General features: G+C 32.5%; 2 protein-coding genes across 2 annotated transcripts in view; both read left to right on the plus strand.

Annotated features, from left to right (window-relative positions):
* The first annotated feature begins 1,802 nt into the window (after nucleotides 1-1,802).
* LOC130670874 (sperm-associated antigen 1) lies at nucleotides 1,803-8,203 on the plus strand. Its single transcript, XM_057474479.1, has 8 exons — nucleotides 1,803-1,843; nucleotides 3,070-3,243; nucleotides 3,332-3,816; nucleotides 4,801-4,962; nucleotides 5,038-5,165; nucleotides 5,610-6,330; nucleotides 6,397-6,567; nucleotides 8,064-8,203. The coding sequence occupies exons 1-8, from the start codon at nucleotides 1,818-1,820 to the stop codon at nucleotides 8,147-8,149; spliced, it is 1,953 nt and encodes a 650-aa protein (XP_057330462.1). The 5' UTR covers nucleotides 1,803-1,817; the 3' UTR covers nucleotides 8,150-8,203.
* A 419-nt stretch (nucleotides 8,204-8,622) lies between these two features.
* Nucleotides 8,623-26,684, plus strand: part of LOC130670876 (histone-lysine N-methyltransferase 2C-like) — a 35,791-nt gene continuing 17,729 nt past the window's right edge. The window contains exons 1-14 of the mRNA XM_057474481.1: nucleotides 8,623-8,775; nucleotides 9,851-10,025; nucleotides 10,092-10,272; nucleotides 10,412-10,582; nucleotides 11,461-15,065; nucleotides 15,203-15,332; nucleotides 16,731-16,945; nucleotides 17,023-17,147; nucleotides 18,075-19,073; nucleotides 22,865-23,000; nucleotides 24,252-24,352; nucleotides 24,452-25,373; nucleotides 25,453-26,016; nucleotides 26,094-26,672. Of these exons, the coding sequence (XP_057330464.1) occupies nucleotides 9,875-10,025; nucleotides 10,092-10,272; nucleotides 10,412-10,582; nucleotides 11,461-15,065; nucleotides 15,203-15,332; nucleotides 16,731-16,945; nucleotides 17,023-17,147; nucleotides 18,075-19,073; nucleotides 22,865-23,000; nucleotides 24,252-24,352; nucleotides 24,452-25,373; nucleotides 25,453-26,016; nucleotides 26,094-26,672 (7,879 nt within the window). The 5' untranslated portion in view covers nucleotides 8,623-8,775; nucleotides 9,851-9,874. The remainder of the gene's footprint in view (nucleotides 8,776-9,850; nucleotides 10,026-10,091; nucleotides 10,273-10,411; nucleotides 10,583-11,460; nucleotides 15,066-15,202; nucleotides 15,333-16,730; nucleotides 16,946-17,022; nucleotides 17,148-18,074; nucleotides 19,074-22,864; nucleotides 23,001-24,251; nucleotides 24,353-24,451; nucleotides 25,374-25,452; nucleotides 26,017-26,093; nucleotides 26,673-26,684) is intronic.

The raw sequence follows: 26,684 nt of genomic DNA on the forward strand, positions 1-26,684 counted from the left end.
TACACAATTTAAAAATCACTTCACTCACAATTTTAAATAAATTATTTTTGCTGAAATAAATACGAAATTTACGGATGTAACTTTTTATTTATTTTGTTTTGTTGATTACCCGAAAAATTTTAAGTAATTAGGAAATATACGCGATAGTAAAAGTTACTTTATATATATAATATATCAACATACCACTCACGGCGAGCTCTCGCCCGCGAATGCGAGCATTCGTCCCGGCGCACCGTCTAATATGCACTACCGGCTACACACGTTTTACTTGGCGCATCGAGAGCGCCGCCGCAACACCTACATACTTTTATATATGTATATATAAATATATATATATATATATATATATATATATATATATATATATATATATATATATATAGACAGAAAAAAAAATTTCTTGGAGCAAAAAGTATGATCCTGAAGTTAGCAAACAAAAATTTTCATGAGTGTGAATGTAGCAGACAGACAAATTTAAAATTATAAATAATTTTAAAAATAATATTTGAAAAAAATGCAATTATTAATTTTTTAATTTTTTAAATGCGCATTTTTTCAAAATTTTGTTTCATTAATTATTTACTCTGTTTATTAATAATTTTAAATTCGTCTGTCTACTACATTCACACTCATAAATTTTTGGAGTTTTTTTTTTCAACAAATAAATTATGGAAAAAAAAACTGAAAATATGCGCATGTAGAAAATTTCAAAATCTATAAGTGCAATTATTTAAAATATTTTTTTTTTTATTGTTTATCATTTTTAAAAAAATTCAAAAATTATGGGCTCGGCTAACTTTAGTAGCGTAAAATATGATCCTGATGTTAGCAGACAGTTAACAATTTTTGAATTTTTTTTTTCAAAAAATAGATTATGAAAAAAAAAACTAAAAATATGCGCTTGTAGAAAATTAAAAAAGCTACAGGTGTAATTTTTAAATATTTTTATAATTTAGTTTTTAAAAAAATTCAAAAGTTATTAGACCGCGGCAAACTTCAGTATTTTCAAAAAAAATTTATTTGACCCAAGAAATTTTTTGCATTGTAAATTGAAAACAAAAATTTTTTGAGGCGAAAAAAAATTCTTGCGCCAAGAAATCTTTTTTTTCTACATATATGTATACTTATTAATTAAATATCTCATTACATTAATTAATTATAATTATGAGTGTGAATGTCCGACAATTGTGAATTTTTTAAAATTTTTGAATAAATAAATAAAATGTAAGTAGAATAAAAATAAAAAAATGCGTATTTAGATCAACTTCAAATTACGCGCACTTTTTCAAATTTAATTATTTTAATTAATTAATATTCATTTAAAATTTGTAAATTGTCTCATATTCTACATTCACCCTCATTTATAATTAAATAATTGACAAATCTTATTAATGGTCCGATAATGAGAAATAATGAGACAAAACTAAACACATATATGTCTAATAATATGTATTTATATATATAGAGAGCAATAAAACATTTTATATTCATACATTATTCGTATTGTTAGACATATATATGTTTAGTTTTGTCTCATTATTTCTCATTATCGGACAATTAATAAAATTTGTCAATGATTATATATAATCATAATGAATAAATATAATATGACATTTAATTAATAGTAATTAATAATCAGTAGTGATAAAAAAGAAATCATTTTAATAATTGATAACAAATATAACAAGTGGGATTTAAAATAGCAGAGGTTTGTTAATTAATAATTTAATTTGATATATAATTGTCAATTGTTGATTATTAAATTTAAAAAATAAGTAAATGCGTAAATTTACTTTTATAAAATGTGAGTAAGAGGAATGATGCAAGTTATATTTATGGTAATGTATGTTAAAAAAAATTTAACGGTTTAAAAAAAGTTGCGGACGGAAAACGTATTTAAAACAATAATTGGAATTTTAAAAAATTTGTTTGTTTTAACTCGCTGTCATAATAACAATAAATTCCGGTTTTTATTTTTAAACTTATAAATTCTTGGGCTTCAATAAACAATTTGTTTTGTAATGTTTTATTGATGTTTATAGTAGAGAGATGTTATTTCGTTCAAGAAATTTCGATCGTGGTACGACAGAAATTTAAATATTTGTTTAGCATAACTGCATTATCGGTTAATATTTTCTAGATTACTGACTACTGCTATATTAGTTCGCGTTATTTGAATATCATTTTTGATACCTAGACTAAAAATTTTATAATCCCTGATAGCCAGAGTTTCCGATCAGAAAGTTGGTGTACCTGCCCTGATAGCCAAGTTGCCCGCAACCTGTCGCCAAGTTGGCCGCAAAAATCAGCATTTCCATAAGTTGACGGCAACTTTCCGAGCAACTTGTCGACAACTTGTCGTCAAGTTGGTCGCAACTCCCCTGATAGCCAGAGTTTCCGATCAGAAAGTTGGTGTACCTGAGTTGCGACCAACTTGACGACAAGTTGTCGACAACTTTCAGCTTGTGTAACTGTTGCCGACAACTTGGCTACAAGTTGCTCAGCAACTTGGCGACAATCTACTGCCGCAACCTGTCACCAAGTTTCTGAGCAAATTGTAGCCAAGTTGTCGGCAACAGTTACACGAACTGAAAGTTGTCGACAACTTGTCGTCAAGTTGGTCGCAACTCAGGTACACCAACTTTCTGATCGGAAACTCTGGCTATCAGGGGAGTTGCGATCAACTTGACGACAAGTTGTCGACAAGTTGCTCGGAAAGTTGCCGTCAACTTATGGAAATGCTGATTTTTGCGGCCAACTTGGCGACAGGTTGCGGGCAACTTGACTATCAGGAATTCGTCATTCTGAATTATGCACCATCTTTATTTTTTACATTCGTAACTGTGATTTTCTAAAGTTGGTATACTTCTTAAATTTTTACTTTTGAAGGTTTGCCTGCAAGCCTAAAATAAAATTACATGGAAACTGACAATAAACCGGGAATTTTTAAAAATTGTTACTATGACAACACAACAAATAAAATAAAATAAATCATCGTATCTTAAGTATTCATAAGTCTAATTGATAATAATAATAATTTATAATTATTTAATTAAAATATAAAAGCAGTGAAAAAAATTTTAAGAAAATGGATAAAGCGGAAATGGAATTCAGTAGAAAATCAACTTCCGAAAAGAGGTCATTGTTGAGCAGGTATAATATCCCAATTGAACACCTGTCGTATGAATACATAACCGAGTGTAATGACAAAAAAGAAATAGAGAAAATCATTTTAATATTACGGTAAGTAAATATTTTTTTAAATTAATTATCTATCAGTGATTTTGAATATTAACTTTTTTATAATACGATAATATAATTAAATTTGTAGTTCTGGTGAAGAAGGCTACTATCCAAAGTTAACAAAACATGCAGAAACAAAACTAGCCTCAATATTTCCTGATAGTATGGTTTTGCACGAACCCCAGCCAGTAATAAAACAGAAAATGTTGGGGAAAGATAAACAAGAGGAGCTTGATAATGACATGGATCATTGGATGAAACGAATGCACTTGAGAGAAAAAGATCTGGAGGAGGGTAAAAATTTAAAAGACAATGAAATAATTTCTGAGCCGATACGTAAAATAGTAAATAAATCAAAATCAACGATCGTGGATTCAACAAATGGAAATAAAATTACTAATAGAATTAAGTCTTATGATTACGCAGCTTGGGATAAATATGATGCGGATACGGAGTTGAATAAAATTGACTTGCAAGAGGAGCAGCAGCAAGTAAAATACAAAAAATTACAGCAGGAAAAAGAAAAAATAGGGGATACTAAATCACTGTCACGAGAGGAAATTGTTAATAAATGTAAATATTTTTTTGGATTTAAAATAGCAGGCCTAAAAATTTTTTTGTTTTTTAAATAAATAATTTAAATGTAAAAAATGCACATGGAAATTTTAAGTCTGTGCATTTTTTATAGAAATGTTTAATTTGTTTATTTTGTAAATGAAAAATTTTGAAGAGTGTGAATGTAGCAGACAGACAAATTTTAAATTTTAAATAAATAGAGTAAAAAATTTAAAAAATAATATTTATAAAAAATGCACTTTCTAATTTCAAATTTTTTTAAATGCACATTTTTAAAAAATTTTATTTTATCAATTGTTTACTCTATTTATTTATAATTTTGAATTTGTCTGATGTCTGCTACATTCACACTCATTAAATTTTAAGGTGTCTGTTGAATTCATTGTCATATTTATTTTATTGCCATCTAAGATTTTACACAAGCGAATTTTGAGTGAAAAAAAGAACGTTTTTAAAACATATTTTTACTATATTTTACCCTCACTCCGAAAAATTCTCAGTAGAAACCAATAGAATAAAAAAAAGTTCATAAAAAATTCCAAGTTTGAAGTTTTTGATCTTTTTTAGAACGAGGGTAAAATGGAGTAAAACGTTTTAAGAAATATGTTTTAAAAACGTTTTTTTTTTACTCAAATTTTGCTCATATAAAGTCTTAAAACTTTTTTTTTTTACTATAAAAATTACAAAAGTTTAAAAAAAGTTCCACTCAAAATTCTAATCTGTCTCAACTTCAAAAGTTCCATATGTCAAACTTTTTTGGAGCGAATTTTTTATGTGATCCTAAAGTTAATAGACAATTAACAATTTGCTATTTTTTTTTTTTCAACACATCTATTGCAATTAAAAAAACTTCAAGTGCAATTTTTTAAAATGTTTTTCTTGCACAATCGTTTTGAATAAATTCTAAAAATCATCAGACCTCCGCTTAACTTCAGTATCGCTTTTTGTTTACACAGAATATTAATTCATTATTTTTTACAGTAACTCTGACTGGAACTGAATTAAATATTATGGCAGAGCGTGAACGAGAAAAAGGAAACGAGGCATTTCGTGCTGGTGATTATAAAGAAGCATTGCTGTGTTATAATTCTAGTCTGGCGATTGATTCATCCATAAATGGGTACAATAATCGAGCTATCACTTGTAAGTTTCATTAAAAAAAAAAAAATATTCAAATAAACCAAATTTAATTATCAATAAAATTAATTAATATTTCAGATATTAAATTAAAGAGATTTAAGGAAGCAATCGATGACTGCAATATGGTATTGGAAATAGAACCGACAAATATAAAAGCTCTGTTGAGAAGAGCTTCTGCTTGTGAACAAACGGATAATAAATATCAGGTAATTAAATTAATAAAATTTTAATTATCAAAATTTTAATTAATAATTTAGAGGGACAAGATTTTTGCCTTAATTTTGAAATTAATGGTTCAAATGTTTGATATTCCGGCGAAAATATTGGTCTTATAAAAAAAAGTTTTGAACAAAAGTTGTAGGAAATTTAATTTTCTAAAAAAATGTCTCTCATGATTTTTTTATACGACCAATATTTTCACTGTAATTCCAAAATTAAGATTCATAATGAATAGTTCAAATTTTTGTTAATTATGAAAATCTTAATTTTAAAATTACGGCTTCCTTATTAATCCTAAGGGAAAATTATAAGAGACATTTTTTTTAGAAAATTGAATTTTGAACAACTTTTACTTAAAAAATTTTTCTATACGACCGATATTTTTGCCGTAATATCAAAAATCCTGATCTTAATAATTTATTATTTTACAGGCATTGAAAGATTACGAAATGATTTTGAAATTGGAGCCGATGAATAAATTGGCTATGGCTGCTGTTAAAAAATTACGCGGTTCTGCTACAGCTAAGAAAGTCCGCATTAAAATAGAAGATGAAAACGAGAATGTAAGGAATATTAATCGAGAGATAAATATCGGTGAGGATGAAAGATTCGATATAATGTCAAAAATGGAGCAAAGATATTTAGAGAGACAGGGAATTTGTTTCTGCGATCGTGCTCCAAGTACTTCACAGTACACTAAGCCACTGCCACACAGAAAAGCCAGTTACTGTTATGAAAATATTACAGCTAAATCACAGAGTCATAAATATCCCAGCGCATCATCATCAGCGTCATCAATGTTTAGCGGCAGACAGTCAGTTTCTTCAAAAAATTCTGGAGTTTTTATTGAGGAAATAATTGACGAGCCGATTGCCAAAAAATCCGAGCCTAATCTTAACCAGAAGCCAGGAGCTAAAAACGCTCAGCTCAATTCTTCTAAATCAGAGTCTGATATTAATTATAAATATAACGAGATAATATCTAAGGGTAAAAATAACACAAATAATTTAGATACTGATGGTGATGCAGAATTATTTGGAGTCATTGAGTCTCCATTTGAATTCAATTACGCATGGCAGTCAGTAAAAAACAAATCTACTAAATCACGGGCTCAATTACTTAGAGCTGTTGGTCCAAATAATATAGAACGAGGTATGACTTGATTGACAAAACAAATTTACTCAGCTGGTTAATTATCAATTTTTTTTTTTTAAACAGTTATAGGCAATAAATTAGACGGACCAATGTTTAGCTTAATTATCAAAACTTTAGAAGAAAATTTCTGCACCAACAAGGATGCCATTCTTCTGAAAAATTTTTTGGAAGCCTTTAGTAAATTAAGTCGTTTTTCAATAGTCTTGTTATTCACTGACCAAAATGATCAACAAGGTATTTAATTAATATCTCTCTCATTTCATTTAATTTAAGCCTAGAGGTGGTCGTCCACGTGAGTGTAAATGTAGTTGACAATTAGCAATTTTTTAAATTTTTGAATAAATAAATAAAGGGAAAGACCTAGTACCCGATCAGGGAACTAGTAACTGATCACTCCATATATTTATTTATCTATATTTATTAAAATTTAGTAAATATAAATTTACAAATATATGAGTGATCGGGTATCAGTTCCCTGATCGGGTATTTGGTCTCTTACCTTAGAATAAAAATTAAAAAAGGCCATTCGGCAGCTAAAATGGAAGTAGATTTTATGATAAATATATATATATATGTAAAAAGTGTACAGCCAAAATCGAAGGCGTTGCAAAAATCACAAAAAAGTTTATTTTAAACATCATTAAAAACGAATGCAATAGCAAAATTTCATTTAATCAGTGGTAAGATAAGTAATTTCTTTGCTCTAGGCATATGTATATGCAAGAAAATTAAAGCTTATTTAAAGAGCTTTCAGATGCATTTTATAGAAATTTTATAAGTTGTCACATTCAAAAGTTATTGAAGAAAGAATCAGTAAAAATATGAATTTTTGAAATGTAATTTCTAAACTAATTGGCCGATTTTGCTCATCTTCGAACTTGATCTCGAAAATCGTCAGCAGAAAATGTATACTGAGTTTAATTAAGATCGTCGTGGCAAGATTCAGTACGCGCATTTGTTTAAATTTCGTTACTTTAATTTATTTATTTATTTGTAATTTAAAAATTTCCTCATATCTACAACATTCACACTCATGTCGCCCACTTATTTTAAAATTTAAATGACCCTAAATATCAACCGCATTTATATTTGGTTGGTTTAAAAAAATAGACAAATTCAAAAATTCCAGTTTCTTTTTAAAGTAATTTTTATGTCAGCAAAAGTGTGACCTGCATTTCCCTTTTTTTAATTAATGGTTTAATTTTTTTCATCAGTCGACAAAATAATGAACCTAAAGTTAACAGACAGTTGACAATTTTTGATTTTTTTTCTTTTTCAATAAATCAATTACAAAAAACTAAAAATATGCACATGTAGAAAATTTAAAAATCTACAAGTGCAATTTTTTACAGTTCATCGTTTTGAAAAAAAATTCAAAAAAAATTATTAGACATCGGCTAACTTTTGAGTGTAAATGTAGCAGACATCAGACAAATTTAAAATTATAAATAAATAGGGTAAATAATTAAGAAAATAAAATTTAATAAAATGCACTTATTATTTTCTAAATTTTTTAAATGCTTTTTTTAAAATTTTATTTTATTAATTAACTACTCGATTTATTAATAATTTTAAATTTGTCTGATGTCTGCTACATTCATACTTATACATTTACACTCAGCTAACTTTAGTATCACGACAAAATCTAAATACGCTTGATATTTTTAAGTAATTTAATTTTTTTCTGGAGTATTTTGCTCAAAATTAATAAACAATTTTTAAAATTTCAGCATTATCAAAAATATTTGAATTTCTCCACCAACAGCAAGTGCCTGGTCTAGAACTTCTGTCCAATTCATACCGTATTTCAAAATAAAAAATTGTATAAAATAAACGAATAAATTATAAATAAATAAATAAATAAATAAATTCAAATCTACAAAAATTATAATAAATTAAAACTCTCTCACTTTTCCTCCAAAATTAAAAGTACCCGGCGTTTAGTTTCCACCTGATAAAATTCCAACACCAGCGCTGTCATCGTCCCCACTTCCGCCATATTAATTTCCATCCTTATTTCCCGCGCTTAAAAAAAACGAAACTTTCAAAACATTCAAATAAATTTTAAAACCCATGTGTCATTTATCCCAAAAAATTACCACTAGCTCACCCCTAATTAATTTATTTTCTCAAAATTTTTGAATAACAACTCAAATAATATAAAAATCCCCCATTTTTTCTCTCTTACACTAATTGACTTACAAAATGGCCGGCAACTTATGGCCGTTCTTCAGTGCTGGCATCTATTACCCACCGTGACTTTAGAAATTTAAACCGAGGCTCTTCTCTTTCTCTCCGGGGAAGTAGATGCTTGTGACATTTTTTTACGTTGCCTGCAAGATGTTTACTCGGTTTAACAGTGAAAAATTTACCATGGCGCCCGGACAAAATTGGATACAAAACCTCAATGGTATCATTATTTAAATAAATAAAATCACGAAGGTACGTTTGGTGTTTTAGTAACCAAGTGATTTAAATAATAAATATTTAAAAGTTAAACTTTTGATGTATGAATGTTGCCTTGAACTCTCGCGGCTCGTGAGCGCCCAGACGGGGTACCAAGTGTTTTATGTATGCGTTACATACATTCACACATACATCCATATATTAATGTATGTGTTTATAGCCTACAAACCCTGACATAGCAATGGCGTTTACTGTTGATTGCATTATCTAACAATAATGTTAATATTTAAAAAAACCTCGAGCAAGGTATAGATTTATTTAAATTTAAATTTTCAAATATTTATTATTTTAAATCTAATTTAAAAAGCGCGGGTGGATTTAATTTTTTTTTAACCCGGGAGTCGACGCCCTCGGTTTCCGTCACTAAAACTTCTGAGTGTGCCCACGTCGGTGGTTTGTCCCTGTGTGTGTAAGTGTGTGTGTTAGTACGAGTGTGTATTACTCGTGCTGTGCCTCTTCTGCCCCCGAGTAACTTGGAACGGAACGAGCGGCACGCCATCCTGCCCGCGACTTCACCAAGTCGACTCTCTTTTACTGTATGTACCTGAATCCTAGATAACAATTTTCCTACACTACAAGTTCAAGTGTTTTAATATTTTATATTTTATTATTTAGATTTAAATTTAAATTTGTGGTGTGCGCAGTGCCGGTAATGCTTTTCGCTAAAGTTAGATAATTTTTTTTTTCCCGTAATTTTTGATCCCCGTCTCCTGGAGATTTTACTTGTTGATGGCGGAAAAATCGTGACTGGTGATTTTTTTTTGTCACGCGATTATTTTAGAGGGGATGTTTAAAACAATTAAACTAAATGTCTTTGTTGAGTGTATGTATTAATGTATATGTATATATATATATGTACATATGTATGTTGAATGTATTTGTCCGCGCTTTGTTGTAGTCTGCTGGATAATTGTAAGTGCAATTGTCTTTTTTCCGAAACATTATTGTGAATGGAGTAATTAATTGGAAAAGATTTAATTTTAGGTTCTGATGATGGTGATGATGATGATGATGATTGATTGATAATAATAAATTTATTTTGTGTAATTAGAATATCTAAGAGCAATTACGGGCCATGGATGATGAGGAACGTCTTGAAGGTGAGGAGGAAATGGAACTGGACGATCCATCTGATGGTGATGATGATGATGAAGAGACATCGGGGATTCCTGTATCACCAGCAAACTTAGAACAATTACTTGGAGTCCCACCAACTTCTGGCAATGGTGAGTATTAATTATTATTATTAATTAGTTTGTTTAAAAATAATTAATGGATGATTGATGTTTCAGTGACCCCCGATGAAGCCTTTCATGACCCACTGCGTTATCAAAAGTTTCCATTTCCTGGCGGGAAACCTCTGACGAATATCAGACGAGGTCCCGGTAGACCGAGAAAAGAAAGACCTCCTGGATCCATGCGTGGTGGGGGTTCTCGTAGACATTTTAGTAGAGGTTCAACTAGAGGCAAAGGGTCAGTGATAAATTACTTAACTTTTTTTATTATTTTTTTTACTCAGGAAACTAATTTATATTTAAATTTAAGTTTTTCATTAGTGAGTAATTACTGTAATTTATATTTTTTGGTGCTGATAATTAATATTAATTTTTAGGTTGGGTTATGCAAGGGGAATGCCACGCAGAACAAAAAGTAAAGATGACGATACTCATTCGGAGTCACAGAGTCCGTTAAGGCTTAACGATGATTCTGGTATGGATGGTGAGTCTTCGGGAGCTGGAGTTATGCCAGCACCTGAAGAGCCGCCGTATTTTCCAGAGCAATGGTAAATAATTTTCTGGTAATTTATGAGTGTCAATGCAGCTGACAATTTTAGGTTTTTAAATTTTTAAGAAAGAATTAAATCGACGTTCTAATTAGCAAATTGTCTAACGTAATATTTTTTAGTTGGTGATTCTGTGAAATTTTCTGATAGGAATAGTGAGGAAAAATATTATTTGAGTAGCCTAGATAAAAATATTGATGTATCTGAAGATCGGAACGTTTTTCGAAACGAAAGTAAAAGAAATCTACTGGATCTAGATTTTTGAAATTTTTTGTGTACACGATAGTATATCAGGTAAAATGCAGGCCCCCAACTACTTAAGCAGTTAAATTGCACAAATTTTTCACTTTGGTTGAGCAAAAACGTTCCAATTTTTAGGTACATAAATATTGTACATATACTAGATATGGAATTAATTTTAATTGTCCACGTTTTTCTCTCAAACTAAACCTCAAAATGCAAAACTAAGAACGAGGCTCGATGCATTACTCTATAAACTAGCAGTCTACGTTTTGACTTTTTAAAAATATTCATTTGTTTAAGAGAAAAACGTGGACAAAATTTCCATTTACTGCACAAGTGCAACAAGGATAGTCCGTTTGTTGACTTGAGTGTGATAGAGAAAAAAGTTCAGACCCCTCTTAGGATGAAAAAAAAATTTCATTACTTTTTTTTCGCATAAATGGAAGATTTTCTTAAATGGAGTCAGACAATTTGCTTGTTAGAATTTGAAAATCAGTGTACATTTATTTGTTTTTAATTGTTGAGTTTATTTGTAATTTAAAATTAATCTGATATCTGGTACATTGACACTCATGTTAATTTATTTAAATGACAAAAAAATAAACAGATTTAAATATTTAAATAAAATATTTTAGGCCGCGGAAAGTATGTGCATTTTGCAATTTAGGAGAAAGAAGTCAGCTAGGACAGGGTGAGTTGGTAAGGCTGTCGTGTCCCGAAGATTTCACACCAGAGAAAGCTGTAAATCGTGGGGAAGTAGATCTTATGGACGTGTCTTCCACGGGTGATAAAAGCCCACGTGGTACCATGGGCGGGGGAGCAGTGACTTGTCGTCGTCAAAAAAGTCTAGCTAAATGCCGAAATCCTAGTCTTACTAATTTTACAGAGCCAGTTGAGGAGCTGTCAATTGTCGGTTACTCCGAGGAACCCGAGCTGGCGGCATTGTTTGAAACAACTGGTCATTATTACGTCCACACTTTTTGCGCCATGTGGTCGAGCAGCACTCAAGAGCTGATAACAGAGCGCATAAGTCCAGCAATAGTACAATCGTCATCACGTCGCTGTTCTTACTGTACCCATTACGGAGCAAGTATTCAATGCAAAGTGTTAACGTGCAATCGTATATTTCATTTGCCATGCGCTGCAGCGTCAAGTTGTTTTCAGGACATGAAAACACTGTCGTTATTTTGCAACCAACATCTAGCCCAAGTGTCTATTTTACTAGAAAACACCGACGCGATTTGTATTTCCTGTTACAAAATGGATGATGTCGGTAATCTGGTGATGTGTTCAGTCTGCGGGTCTCACTATCACGGGCGTTGCATTGGCTTGGCACTCCACCCTGATGTAAGAGCCGGCTGGCAGTGTACTGGCTGCCGCGTGTGCCAAGTCTGCCGGCAACCCGAGACGGAAATGTCCAAGGTCATGGGATGCGAGCACTGCAATAAAGCCTATCATCCAAGCTGCCTACGTCCCATTGTCACTTCGGTACCACGTTGGGGATGGAAGTGCAAGTGCTGTCGCGTGTGTTCCGACTGCGGCTCGCGTACACCTGGTGCCGGTTTGTCATCGCGTTGGCACAATAACTACACAGTGTGCGACTCGTGTTATCAGCAGCGCAACAAAGGTTACTCATGTCCCATTTGCAGAAAAGCGTATCGTGCTGCTGGTTATCGTGAGATGGTACAGTGTACTGTCTGCAAAAGATTTGTCCACGGTACCTGTGACGCCGAAGCCGACCCAGGAGTTCATCAGCAACGCAAAGACAGTAAACCAGATTATGAATACGTTTGTTTTCACTGCAAGAACATGACGATGGTCAAACGTAAAGATTACTTCGATGATTACGCCGGGGATTCGAGTATGACTGCGTCACAAGAAAGTTTGTATAACGACGGCGACTCTTCGGAGTTCGATTACCAGGGTGACGAAGCGCTTTTTTCTATCGGGCTTGGCAAGGGCAAGCCATTTTGCGCATCAAAGGTCGCCAAGAAACGTCTAGGCTTGCAGGGTGTAATTGGCCGGCCCAAGGGTGTTGGGAAATTCGGTTATCAAAAACGACAGAAGATGAATGAGTTCGGTCGCAAACGCGGTCCTAAAGCTAAAATGCGGGGTATCTTTGGCGCGCCGGGTGTCGGTCTCCAACGTCCGATATCAGACTCGTATTCAAAGGAAGAGGAACCGGGTGTGGAAAATAGACTTGTTTTGTGTTCAGCTAAAGATAAATTTGTTTTAACTCAAGACATTTGTGTTATGTGCGGTGCAATTGGTACTGATACCGAGGGTTGTTTGATTGCCTGTGCACAGTGCGGGCAGTGTTATCATCCCTACTGTGTTAATGTTAAAGTAACAAAGGTAATATTGCAACGTGGATGGCGTTGTTTAGACTGTACTGTCTGTGAAAAATGTGGATTACGAGATCGTGAAGATAAATTGATATTATGCGATGACTGTGACATCAGTTATCACACTGATTGTCTCGATCCCCCGATGGAAAATGTGCCTTACGGTACGTGGAAGTGCAAATCTTGTGCCGTCTGTCAAATATGCGGCTCCGGTGACCCAGGTTTCAACAGCAATTGGCAAAAAAACTTCACTCAATGCGGACCATGTGCTTCGCACACATCCTGCGCCTCGTGTCAAGAAACTTACACCGAGGGTGATTTAATTATTCAGTGCGGAGTCTGCTCCAGGTGGCTTCACTGCTCCTGCGACCACATAATGACTGAAGCTGACGCTGAAAAATGCGCCCAGGCTGGCTATCACTGTATTATATGTCGGCCACGTGATGAACCACCGCCTCACCAATTGTGCAATCAGCCGAAAGTGCAACCGAACAAATACCATCAAAGATCATCACCACCAATAGTCCGTAGTCCAGAGCACTACAAATCATCGCCGATGTGTCATTTGATAGACGGCGTTTATTTATCTGAAACTGGCCTGCATCACATCAAGTCGCTTACTATGGAGCAGCAGCAGACGCGTAAAAAACGACGGAAAGTTCTGCCAGTCCTGGACAAAGATGCCGACATTATGGCGACTATCGAGTCCGTTGTCGCTGGCGGTAGTCTTGATAATTCACTTGAGGACAACAGAGACACTAAAATAGAGCTTTTGGACATCAAAGACGAACCAGGTGAAGTATTAAAAGACGGCATGACTTGGACACTGCGTGACCAACCACCGCCAGAGGGTTACACCATATACACTACTGAAAGTGGTGTGTCCATTTTAAAACGCAAACGTCAGCGTAATTTACAAAAACTTGGTATCGGTGGTTTTGTAACTCGCATTCGCGGTACGCGTAAAGATAAAGACGGAGAAGACGCCGATGATAAACAAATAACTGGGGATGGTAAATTGACATCCTCATTTAATGGTAATAGTGTTGGTATTGGTGTTGGTGTTGGTGTTGGTGGCAGTAGTAGTAGTGTGAGTGTCAGTGGTGTTGATGGTAAACCACGCAAAAAAACATTTCGTAAAAAACCAAAGACTAAATTGTCAGAATCGTTTCCTCCTTATTTACAGGAGGCATTTTTTGGCAAAAATCTTATGGATCTCACCAAAGACAAAGACTTGAAAAGCAGCAGTGATTCGGACAGTGAAAAAAATACATCCGGTAATGCTGATACTATTCAATTGTCTCAAGATGAGATCAAGGCTATTGAACAAGTTAATAATGTTAATAAACATGATAATAGTAATGATAAGAATGATATTAATAATGAGGAACAAAAGTTACCGGTAAATAATAATAATACTTCTGCAACAGCAGCAGCAATAACAACAACAGCAACACAGAATATTATAAAACGTGAGGATGATGGTGGCAGTCGTGGTATTGATGATGACAATGCCAGTGATACTGATGCGTTGGGTGATATACTGCCCATGTCATCAGATTTTGTTGATAATGAATTAGTTAATACGATAATGAATGAACCGGATGAGGAACTTGTCAAGGCAAGTGTTGCATTAAATGAACTTGAAGATGCACCAGGTCCTAGTGAATTTAATGACATACTTGGTAGTCCACATTTTAATTTAGTCGAGTCAATGGTACCAGGTGATACCAACTTACCCAACATGGCTAGCAAAGATGTCGAGGATATGCTGAAAAGTGTTTTGACTGACGAATCCCAAGAGTCACAAGAATCTTCAGTATTTCCGCTGCAAAATCAAACAGCTCATACGCCTTCCACGCCAACACCTCTGGTGTCACCCTCGCCACATCCTGGTAAGGATTTGTTTATTTATTTATTTATTATTTGTTGTTTTATCTAGAGTAGATTGTTTATTTTTTTGATTCTATTTGATTATTATTTTTTTTAGTTACTGTGTTTTATTTAATTTAATTTCATTGATGTTTTACAGGCATGCAAACTGGGTTACCACTTGCAAGACCTCAAGTACCACCTGTGTCACTTCCAACTGTTGGACAGACGACCTTAAATTCACCGCTGAGTTTCCCTCCACCGTCACCTTATCATTCTGAGTACAGCAAGTACGTTAAAAAAAAATTATCTAAGCTCGGAAAAAGTTGGGTACCTGGAGATCGGAACGTTTTTCGCGCGAGGAAAATAGAAATTTATGTAATTTGACTGCCAAAGGGCGACAAGGGTCAGTTCCGGAAGACGGGGTGGAAGATTTTCGGCTGATACCAGCATGTGAATGCGAAATATTTTTTAAATCTAGTCAACGAGTAGACTTTTTACTTGGAGATTTTTTTTAATAGTCGCGTGAAAAACGTTCCGATCTTCGAGAACATTAAAAGTTATCTGTGAGGTAAAAGACCTTACCTACTAGTACCAGTAGTCGCTTACTTTAACTGATAAATGCGTTTTTAAAATTTTTATAGAAAAAAATGATCATTGATAAATGATTATTTGGGAATTTTAATATATGAGAACATGAAGTACCAGAGTATTTTATAATCTATATTTTTGAGAGAATAAGGAAAATTTTGTTCCCGCCATATCTATGTGATAGAATTAGTTAATGTTATTGAAATTGGTATCATTAGATAGGTCTTGATTTGAACTTGTGCCTTTTCATAGTTTAAACTCTTTTTGATTGCCAAGTATTGAGATAAATAGATTTATCTATATCATTCGAATTACATTTAAATTACGCGGGAAAAAAGACGATCGTATTTATTTTCTTTAAATAAATTAATACTTTAATTATTCTGTCACTAAATATGACTGAATGTCACTGAATATATAGCTATATTATTTATATCGCGTTACTTATTCCAAAATGACAGATTTTTCTACTCTCTTATGGTTTTAGGAAGCTTCTCAAAGCCAAAAAAGTGTGCATAGAAAAAAAAAGGATTCATTGACACAAAAAATCTTTACTCGCCTAAAGAAAATTTTTATTTACCCCAATAAATTTTTTGCATTGTGAATTGAAAACAAAAATTTATTTAGAACTAGAAAAAATTACTTGGTGCAAGGAATTATTTCTTGACCAAAAAAATCTTTTTTCGCCCCAAGACAATTTTTGTATTTAATTGATAATGCATAAAATTTCTTGGTGCAAATTAAAATTTTGTTGCGGCAAGAAATCCTTTTTTTCTGCGTATTTTATAAATTTAGTAGTGATATTTGGGCAGTCGCGTAGTGACCGCAGGTTGCTCGTATAAATTATTCTCCAAATCAATAAACTTATCATAGTTCAATTGATATTGTCTTCGAACGAGTATAGGGCCATGTGTTGGTCAAGTAATGGGACCACAATTTTTAGTGAGCGACTATGGGTACACTCAAGTTATTCTTAAAAATAAAATTATTTTTCAATATTTAAAATCCAATGAAAAGTGAGCGAGTAGTCTTTTACCTGACTCGATTAATTAATCAATTAATTAAGAAAAAATATTAAGCTAATATAAATTTTACAGCAGTCCTCAATTCAGTCCAGCATTTTCTGAACCACCGAGTCCGTGGGTAAATCCCGAGGAAGAAGGCCCCAGTTGCTCGACAAATGCGGCTATTCCTCACAATCAGCGCAATAGTCAAAAACTTGAAAGAGACGAATTATTGGGTACTGGTTCAACAAGTTCTGCTATTCTTTACGCTAACATCAATCATCCAGAGTGGAAAGTTGAATATCCAGGTTATTATATTTTTTTAAATAATATCTGTAATCATTATTACTCATATATATTTATTATTATTATTATTCTGTCACAGTTTGGTCAGAAAGATTGAAACAAATACTAAAAAAATGGCGCTCGTTGCCAAACGAAACTAGACAGCCGTATTTGACGCAAGCTCGTGATAACAGAGCGACTATTCGTATGAGAAAAACGCAACAGGTGAGTCTGCTTGATAATATAAACAAATACTTAGACTATCATACAGGTTCAATTATTAAATTTTTTATTCATTCATTTTATTAATTTTCATAAATCTTAATTATTTTTTTTTAATTATTTTACAAACCTGCATTTTTTTTTTTTTTTTTTTTTTAAATAAATAATAACGTTTAATCATTTAAAAAGTTTTCTTGTGCTAATCCATGAGTTAAATTAACAGCTCGAGCATAAAAATATTTATTTTTTTTTAAATTTCCATTAATTTTTTGTGTTACGTCTAGTATTACTCGTCATACTGAGTAACTGGTATTTTAATTAGCGTCGTAATAAATATACGTACATGTATACTTTGATGACGAAAACAAAAAAAAATAAATTATCATGTCAATTATAATTCAATTAAAACTCGACCTTCATATTTAATTATTTAAAAACAATAACAAAAATCATTTTTAAATTTTAATATTTTTCCCGCGAATTTTTTAAATTTAATTTTATCCAAAATCCCTCTGAGTTTAATTTAAAATATTTATTTATTTTTCTATTCCTGTAGTTGTTTATTAAAAAAAAAATGTACCAGTTACTAGTAAACGATTTGTGTGTCCCCATTAATAAGATGTTTGGACCACTAGACTTGTTATTCGCAATAAGCATTGAGCCTGTTAGCCTAATCCTCTGTCATCCCTTGCAGTATCTAACTTACCCTGTAATGTTAACCATTATTTTAAAATATATATTTTAAAAATAAAGACAGAGATAGTCCATAGCAAAGCCATTAATTATAAATTTAAAAAAAAAAAAAAAAAAAATTAGTAAGCAAATTTCCTTAAGAAAAAAATAAAAATTGAAAGCTACTCTAGTAAAATTAGTAATGTAAAACAAAAATAAAAAAAGTGTGTGAACGTGTGGCACCCGTTGAACCGACAGATACCAAGCACGACCCCAGTCACTGCAACAAGCGCACCTAGCAACACCAACACCACCAAACCCGTCACCACGACGATGACATCAGTCCAAGTATCTCCAGTAGTAGGAATCTGCGGTGCCGGTCAAAAGCAAATCGGTCTTTTGACATCAGTGATAAATAATGACAAGTCACAGCAAGACAAGTCATCATCGGTGTCTGTTGGAGGAGTACTAGCCGCTGGATCAACATCATCACCATCAATATTATCAACAAGTGTGACGGGTACTGCTGGAATCATCGTGGCAACATCATCAACAGCATCAGCAGTATCAGGATCAAATTCATCAGTTACTGCTGGTGTGGTCGTTGGTCATCTAGCGGAGGTGTGTGCGGTACAGGGACAGGGACCAACGCCACCGAGACAGCTAACATCTACCTCACCCAGTCCATCCCCAACCTCAACCAGTTCATCCTCATCACCACGGCCCAGCTCTGTCAATTCATTAAATAATTATATTAGCAATTTAACGCACCAAGAGTCCAATAATTGTTCAACTAAATCTTTCACACAGTCGCCTGCCACCACGGCTATTATTTGCACAACACCAACTGTTTCTTTCTGCAACACGATCATCGGTGATGGACAGCAGCTGTCTTCAGTGGCTTTACAGCAACAGCAGCAGCAGCAACGTTCTTCTGCATCATCAACTCACACTACGACTATTAATAATACTAGCATTAATAATAGTAATACTAGTAATAATAATAGTAGTAGTAGTAGTAGTAATATTACTACTATTGTTAATAGTCAAAGTGTTGTTGTTCCTCAGTCCCCGAGTGGAACTGCTGGTGCAATCGTGGTGGCTGGCACTGTACGACAATTATCCTCGGTAGATCATCAGATTAGAGTGCTCACCCCGTCTGAAATAATGCGCACCCTCCCTTCCCTCAGCCAGGAGCACTACGATCCGCCACCCACTGCAATTATTCACACTGTACCTGTACAGACCCCGGTCATGGTGAGCCTAAAATGTGCCTATAGTGTCTTGCCTTGTACAATATATTTGTATATCAAATCGTCTTTTTTAGTTGTCTATATATACATACATATCCGTGTAAAAAAAAAATTCGTTCGAAAAATGTTCATGTGAACGTAGAATTTGATGAGTGTGAATGTACGGACATCAGACAAATTTTAAATTATACATAAATAGAGTAAATAATTGAAAAAAAAATGCACTTATTAATTTTTAAATTTTTTAAATGCGCATTTTTTAAAATTTTATTTTATCAAATATTTACTCTATTTATTTATAATTTTAAATTTGTCTAATGTATGCGACATTCACACTCATAAAATTTGAGAAATTCGGAACTGAGATGATGATTTTTAGAACTGGGAAAATTAGAGAGTAAATAAATTTTTGATCGCGAGCTAATTTTTAAAAAATTCTGATAAATGTAAAAAATTTCTAAATATTTTGCTTAACAGCAAAAATCAGAAATCGAATTATTTTTTTGAAAAATGACTCAGCTAAAAGTTTCAAAGTTCAAAGTTCGGAATCATCTCGAATTTAAAAGTTCTCTGTTATGAACTTTTTTATAACGAAATTATTTTTTTACACGGAAACATATTTTTTTTTATCTGTTATTAGTATTGTTAAAGTCTTCAGTATCAGTTATTAAATCTTTTCTCAATTGTTGTTGTTGATAATCTTCTGTGGACAAGAAAAAAATTACAACCGATTAATTTTTTATTATTCTTACATTTTAAATAATTTTTTTTATTTATTTTAGATTCACTATAAGGTATAAGACCTAGTACCCGATCACTCCATGTATTTTTATATCTATATTTAGTCAAATTTAGTAAATATAGACATACAAATACATGAGTGATCGGGTACTAGCTCCCTGATCGGGCATCGGGTCTCTTACCTTAATTATTTCGTAAAAAATTTTTTTTTCCATTCGTAAAAATTAGTCTTATTACTGAACTTTTATCAAACTATCTGAGATAATTAAATTATTTTTTTAGACTTTTTATTTTTATGATTCATTAAAACAAATATAATTTTGCATAACTACCGTTTTTAAAAGATGATACTGAAATTAGCCGACGTCTAATAATTTTTGGATTTAAAAAAAATGATAAATTATAAGAAAAAAAATATTTTAAAAAATTGCACCTATAGTTTTTTAGATTTTCTACAAGTGCATATTTTTAGTTTTTTTTTTTTGTAATTGATTTGTTGAAAAAAAAATCAGAAAATTTCTGACTGTCTGCTAACTTCAGGATCATTTTTAAAAGTTAGGTATTTATGATCCTGAAGTTAGCCGACAGTTCAAAATTTTCGGATTTTTTTTGCAACAAATAAATTACAAAAAAAAAAAATCTAAAAATATGCACATGTAGAAAATGTAAAAAACTACAAGTGCAATTTTTTCAAATATTTTTTTTTTTTTTATTTATCGTTTCAAATAAATTTAAAAAATTATTAGACGTCGGCTAACTTCAGTATCATAGATATTTTCAAACAAACATTAAAATAGTAAAATAAAAAAATTTAATCGGTTGTAAAAATATTCTTACTATTTTTAAATATTCTAGTAAATGATTATTTATTTTATTTACACAAAAATTATTATTCATTTGGAATGAACTAGGGGTGTGCGAATCAAAGTAAATCAAATAATTCAAATTTTTGAATAATTCGATAAAATCAAACGATTCAAAAATTTTCAAATTATTCGTAACTTTTTGAATTATTTGTAACTTTTAAAATTATTCGATTCGAATTTTAAAAATTCTAATCAACTCTCAATTTATTAATTTTTATTTAATGGAGAAAAATCTGATTTAAAAAAATTTTACAATTTTAAGTCAATCAAAAAAAAAATTCCGAATTATTTGAAAACTTACGAATAATTCGTAAAATTTTGAATATTTAAAAATTTACAAATAATTTGAAAAATTTGAATTATTCGATACGAAACTATTCGCACACCTCTAGAATGAATGATTCAGTCGTATAGTATTCGATGGAATTGAACTGCATCTCTAATTGGCCCATTCGATTTATGTGATAGACAAAGCTCTTGGTATTTATTTTTGTTGACCGTTTCAATTTATTTTTTTGTATCTAATTGTTTACTGAGTCGTATGTATAGATATTTTTTTACCCCCGTAAATTACCATGACGTGTATCGTAAATATGGAAAATTGTGGCATGATGACACCCATTAGCACTTTATCCATTGTCCTGATTCCTGAATTTAAATCCACGTCTCATTAAAAAATTTCCAATCTCCACAACCCTTACTGTTGTTCATATGACTACTAATAATTATTTTTGCTTACTGTATTTTTGTTGATTGGGTTTCAAGTAGAATTGTATCTTATTGTCAGTATGAACGTCGATAATTAGATAACCTACGCTTTTTTTTTAATTCTTTATTTTATTCTTTTCTATTAGACTATTAGTTGCTTCATATTATTACTAGTAAAGTGCAAAAAAAAATTTGTTTAAAAAATTTTTAAAGATTTCGTTACATAAAATTTATTAATTGAAGCCAGTGCATAATTTTTTGAATTTCAAAAATTTTAAAAGTAAAATATTTAATTAGAATTAATTACAACTTTTCCATTAACAAGTTTTGACTTTTTAGAAAAATATCAAAATTTATTTCTATAAAAGTCAAATTTTTAAATTTTCTCGTACGAGTAAAATTCAAAAAAAAAATTTTGAAAATAATTTACATAAAAATCAAAATTACAATAAATTCTAAATTAAATATTTTTAATTTTCAAAATTTAAAAAAAATTATCTGTCTTAAATTAATAAAATGCGTGTAAAAAAAAATTTATTTCAAAAATTTTACACACGAACTTTCAAATTTATGACAATAAAATTTGAAATAAATTTTTACCTTTTAAAAATTTTGAACTCGAAATTAAATTGAATATTTTTTAAACTTCATTTTAAATTTCGAGCTTTGAATTTTTGAGTCACTAAAAAATTTAATTTAAAATTCAAATTTGTCTCAAATTTCCAAGTTCTTCATGTGATCCTTTTTTGGAACAGATTTATTTTTATACTAGACAGCAAACATTTAAAAAATTTTTTTACACTGACTATCAAACGATATAATAATTCTTATTAATCAAAAGTAATATCAATGATATTATTTTATTTAATTAAAATTTTTCCTTAACTTGATAAAACAAAAACTCTACACAATTATCTTGCACGTATTGTATAAAATTAAAACGAAAACAAATAGATCTTTAGTCTCAACGTTTCTAAAAATGTAAAAAAAAGAACAAAAAAAACATGAGTTAAATGTAAGCGTGTATGTGCTGGGTGTTTTAATTATTTTTTTAAAAAGTTAATTATTATTATTTAATAATCTAATTCTGAATGGTGGCTGGATATTTTCTGTCGTATAAAATTGCACACAAAACATATTTCTAAAACTATTTTTATTTAGACGTATGTAATAATTAATTTAATCAAACGATTAATTTAATAACACGTTGTATCTATTGTTACATATTATTGTTATTATTTATTTTCTTTTAATTAAACTTGTGAATGCTCCGGTTATTGGTGTATATATAATTTTGGCTGATTGTAATTGACGCCTTCATATAAATTTATTTAATTATTTAAATCTATTAATCATTACACCGAAACTTGAAATTTTAATTATCAATTATTTATTATTTATTATTTAAATAATAAATAAAGGTGTGATGATAATAGAGTAATAAATATATATGTGGTTATAATGTTAATATTTTTAACAGGAGCAAGATCGACTTGCTAATAGAGATCGAACAACCAAAGAGGCTGAACAAGAACGCGCCTGGAAACAGTTGCAACAATACAGACAACAGCAGCATCAACTTCAGCAGCAAGTTATCCATGACCAGCGTATAAATGGTAAGAAAGTTTTTCATTACCATTTAATTATTTGCAATACGGAGAGAAAATTGGTAATGATTACCGTACTCGAGGAATAGTTCCCATAATCTCAGGAATAAATCCCATACTTACAATGTAATAGTTACTTGGTGTATAATAGGGTGGTCGTTAAAAATTAAATTTTCTCAGGTGTCCCATAAAAAGCTTGTTTTTAGTGAAAAAATACCTGGGGAATTCGGTTTTTTCTTTTTAAGTAAAAAGAACACGTGCCGCAGGACGATCAAAGTTCATTTTTCGATACAATCGCGGTTTTTTTAAAATATCTCATGAAATATGCAGATTAAAGGAAAAAATCATAGGAACAATTTTGTAGGAAATTAAATTCTTGACAAAAAAGGTCATATTCATTTTTTTTATAAAATGTGTATTTATGAAGATATTTTAAAAAAACTTTTTTTAGATCTGAATTGAGCGTTTTAAGGATTACAAATTTTGAAAATAACATTTTTCTAAGTATATAGAAACTACAACAAGCATTAATGATTGATATGTTACGAGTTACGAAGTTGTCTATATTTAAGAAAAAACGTTATTTTAAACATTCGTTATCCTTAAAATGCTCAATTGATAAGATCTAAAAAAGTTTTTTAAAAATATCTTCATAAATACACATTTTATAAAAAAAATGAACTTGACCTTTTTTGTCAAGAATTTAATTTCCTACAAAATTGTTCCTATGGTTTTTTCCTTTAATCTGCATATTTCATGAGATATTTAAAAAAAACCGCGATTGTATCGAAAAATAAACTTTGATCGTCCTGCGGCACGTGTTCTTTTTACTCAAAAAGAAAAAATCAAATTCCCCACTGTATATGGGAATAACGTAACATTATAATTATCGTTCCCATACTACCATGGTAATCGTTCCCATACTATTATGGTAAACGTTACTATATACTATGGTAACGATTTCCATAATGTATAGGAATTATAACCGTTATATATGTCAAGGTTACCATAAATTACGGTAATAATTACCACAATGTATGAAAACAATTATCATAATATTAGGTTACGGATACCATAATAGCATGGGAACGCTTTCTATAATTTGTATGGGTGCCGTTCCTATAATCGATATTTTTAAAAAACCGGTCACCGTTATGGCAATCATTCCCATAATATATTGTAAATGTTACCATAAATTTCTCTCCGTATATAATTTATATAATTATTTATTTATTAAACAATTTTTTTTTTTAATATTAGCAATGGCACGAGTACAGCGACAAATAAGTGATGATGGAGTTCAATTGAATACAGACAATAACACAGGACTTACAACTCAGCTACAAGTAACCACAACGCAGGTAATTATAATTAATTTTATAAAAAAATAAAATAAGTCCACGTGGTAACTGATAGGTCAGGAACTGGTTCAATTCTTAAATAATTAAAATTATTTACAGGATGGAAATCATCTTGGACCGATGGCATCACCATCACCTGGGTCTCGTGGAACATTTGCCACCCCACCGATGAAAGTTATTCGTGGCAATGCCCCTCAGAGTCCGCATCAAGCGATGCCACGGTTACAAAATCAACAGTGCGCGCCACCAGCACGTCCAGTTTCAGTGGCAGTGCGTCCAGGAATGACAGCAAATTTCCCCCAACCACCGTCGCCATTTTCACCTCAGGCACCTCAGTCACCTCACGATTTCCCTCAGTCACCAGCCTCGACTCATATCACAGCAGTCGCAGTAGCCACCAGTGGGGGGCCCGAGCACTTCCAGCGTTTTGACAATTCATCAGAAGGATTTGCCCCAGGAAATCAGACACCACGTCCACTAATGCCAGGTACTCCCACGTACGCGACATCACCTCGAAACGACGTATTTTCACAGCCACCTGGCACAAATCGCGCCCTCTTTAATCCTCCCACTCCCCGTTCTTCCACCCACGTCTATGCTCCATCACGTACTCCCGATCCTTATAGCAATCAACCTCCTACACCTTCTCCGGCGCCGAGTTACACCTCGCCACGACCAGAGTCACGTCAACAAGAGGTAGTGCCGACATCTGAAGTCTTCAACCAGCAGTCAGAGGTCAATCAGCAGCTGAGAGATTTACTTCAGCGGTCGCAGTTTCGTAAAAAAATTGACGGTATCCCCGGCAATGCCTGGACCCAGGATCCGAATTCAGCTCCAGTTGACTCACAGCAGCAGCAACAACAGCAGCAGCAGCAACAATTTGAATCTTCTCACGTACAAATTCCTCAGCATTCACAGCCAGCTGCCAATACTGTCGAGGGCACCTTCAGACATCCTTTGCCTCCGGGTATCAGGCCTCGAATGCCCATTCAATTGAATGTATTCATAAGAAATTCACCTGGTAAGTTAATTATTTTACTTTAATTTAATTAGTAAATTAATTGATACTCAATTTCAAATTTTTTTTCTTACAAAAACAGATGCTAGACTACAGAGCATAGATCCGCGCACGCGAATGCTTCTGCAGCGACCCCAAGTGCCTGGTGGAATTCCTCAGCAACACTTTCAACAGCAGCAACAACAGCAGCAGCAACAGCAGCAAGTGCTTCAGCAGCGGATGGCAGTGCCGAGAAATCCACTGGTAGATCAGTATGATATTCTTCAGCAGTCTCAGCCTCCACAGCAGCAGCAATCACCGCAACAGCAGCAGCAGCAACAACAGCAGCAGCAACAGCAACAAGGGCCACCAAGATTTCCTGATCCTAATCATGTACATAACCAGCAAATGGTACAGCGTGTGGTTCGAGCTGGACAGGATATTAATGCGAGTGTCAGAATGATGAACGCTCAGACGATGTCGCGACCGGGTTTGATGCAAACGACAGTCAATGACAACACTGGGACGTCGTCTGAGGCTTCGGAAATTCCCGATAATGTCACTGCAGAGCTTGAAAAACTCGAGCAAGAAGGAGCTCCCATGGGAGAGGTCGAGGGCGTAGGTGCAATACTAGGAGATTTAGCTGACGATGATGATGAACTTCTTGGTAAATTATTTTTATATTTAAAAATAATAATTTATAAAAATGAATTTAATAATAAAATTGATAATTTTTTTTTTTAGCTGAAATGGGAGCAGATTTTAATATCCTCGAGTATGCAGATCCTGAACTGGACAACATAACTGGTGGAGAGAAGACAAATATTCTTGACATGGATTTAGAACAAGTGGAAGTAGAGACTAAAGAAGAGAAACTAAAGAAAGAATCAAAAGAAGAAGAACAAAAATCTGAAGTTTTGACAGCTGCTACAACAGCACATCAGAACATTACCAATGACCCACCTAATCAGGCAGGAGTATCAGCAGCCGTTGAGTCAACAGTTCCAAGTGTTCCTCAGATTCCTCCGGCAGCGGCGATGCAACCGATTCCCGCGGCTCAGTCGCAGATTCCGATTGTCCAGCAGCAGCAACAACCTGGAACGATTATGACACAAAATCATCCCCAAGCGATGGTTGTTCAGCAGCAAATGCACCAACATGTCCAACAAGCCGCTGCTATGGGCCGTCCTATGCCTCCAGGAACTCGTTTGCTCTCTTCAGAAGGCGTTATCGGAGTCGTTACGTCGACCAATACCGTCACTGTTAGCTATCCTTCAACGTTTCCTGGACATCCTCAACGGATTCCTCAATCCCACATGCAGCGTAAGTTTCCCG

The sequence above is a fragment of the Microplitis mediator genome, chromosome 7 (genome assembly GCF_029852145.1).
Source record: "Microplitis mediator isolate UGA2020A chromosome 7, iyMicMedi2.1, whole genome shotgun sequence".
NCBI lineage: Eukaryota > Metazoa > Arthropoda > Insecta > Hymenoptera > Braconidae > Microplitis > Microplitis mediator.

Excerpts from the sequence above, each read along its gene's own strand:
- LOC130670874 (XM_057474479.1), top strand. The coding sequence starts at position 1,818 with ATGATGCAAGTTATATTTATGGTAAT. Across the intron at positions 4,963-5,037 it reads CAATAATCGAGCTATCACTT|ATATTAAATTAAAGAGATTT; the intron begins GTAAGTTTCATT and ends TTAATATTTCAG. Across the intron at positions 5,166-5,609 it reads AAACGGATAATAAATATCAG|GCATTGAAAGATTACGAAAT; the intron begins GTAATTAAATTA and ends ATTATTTTACAG.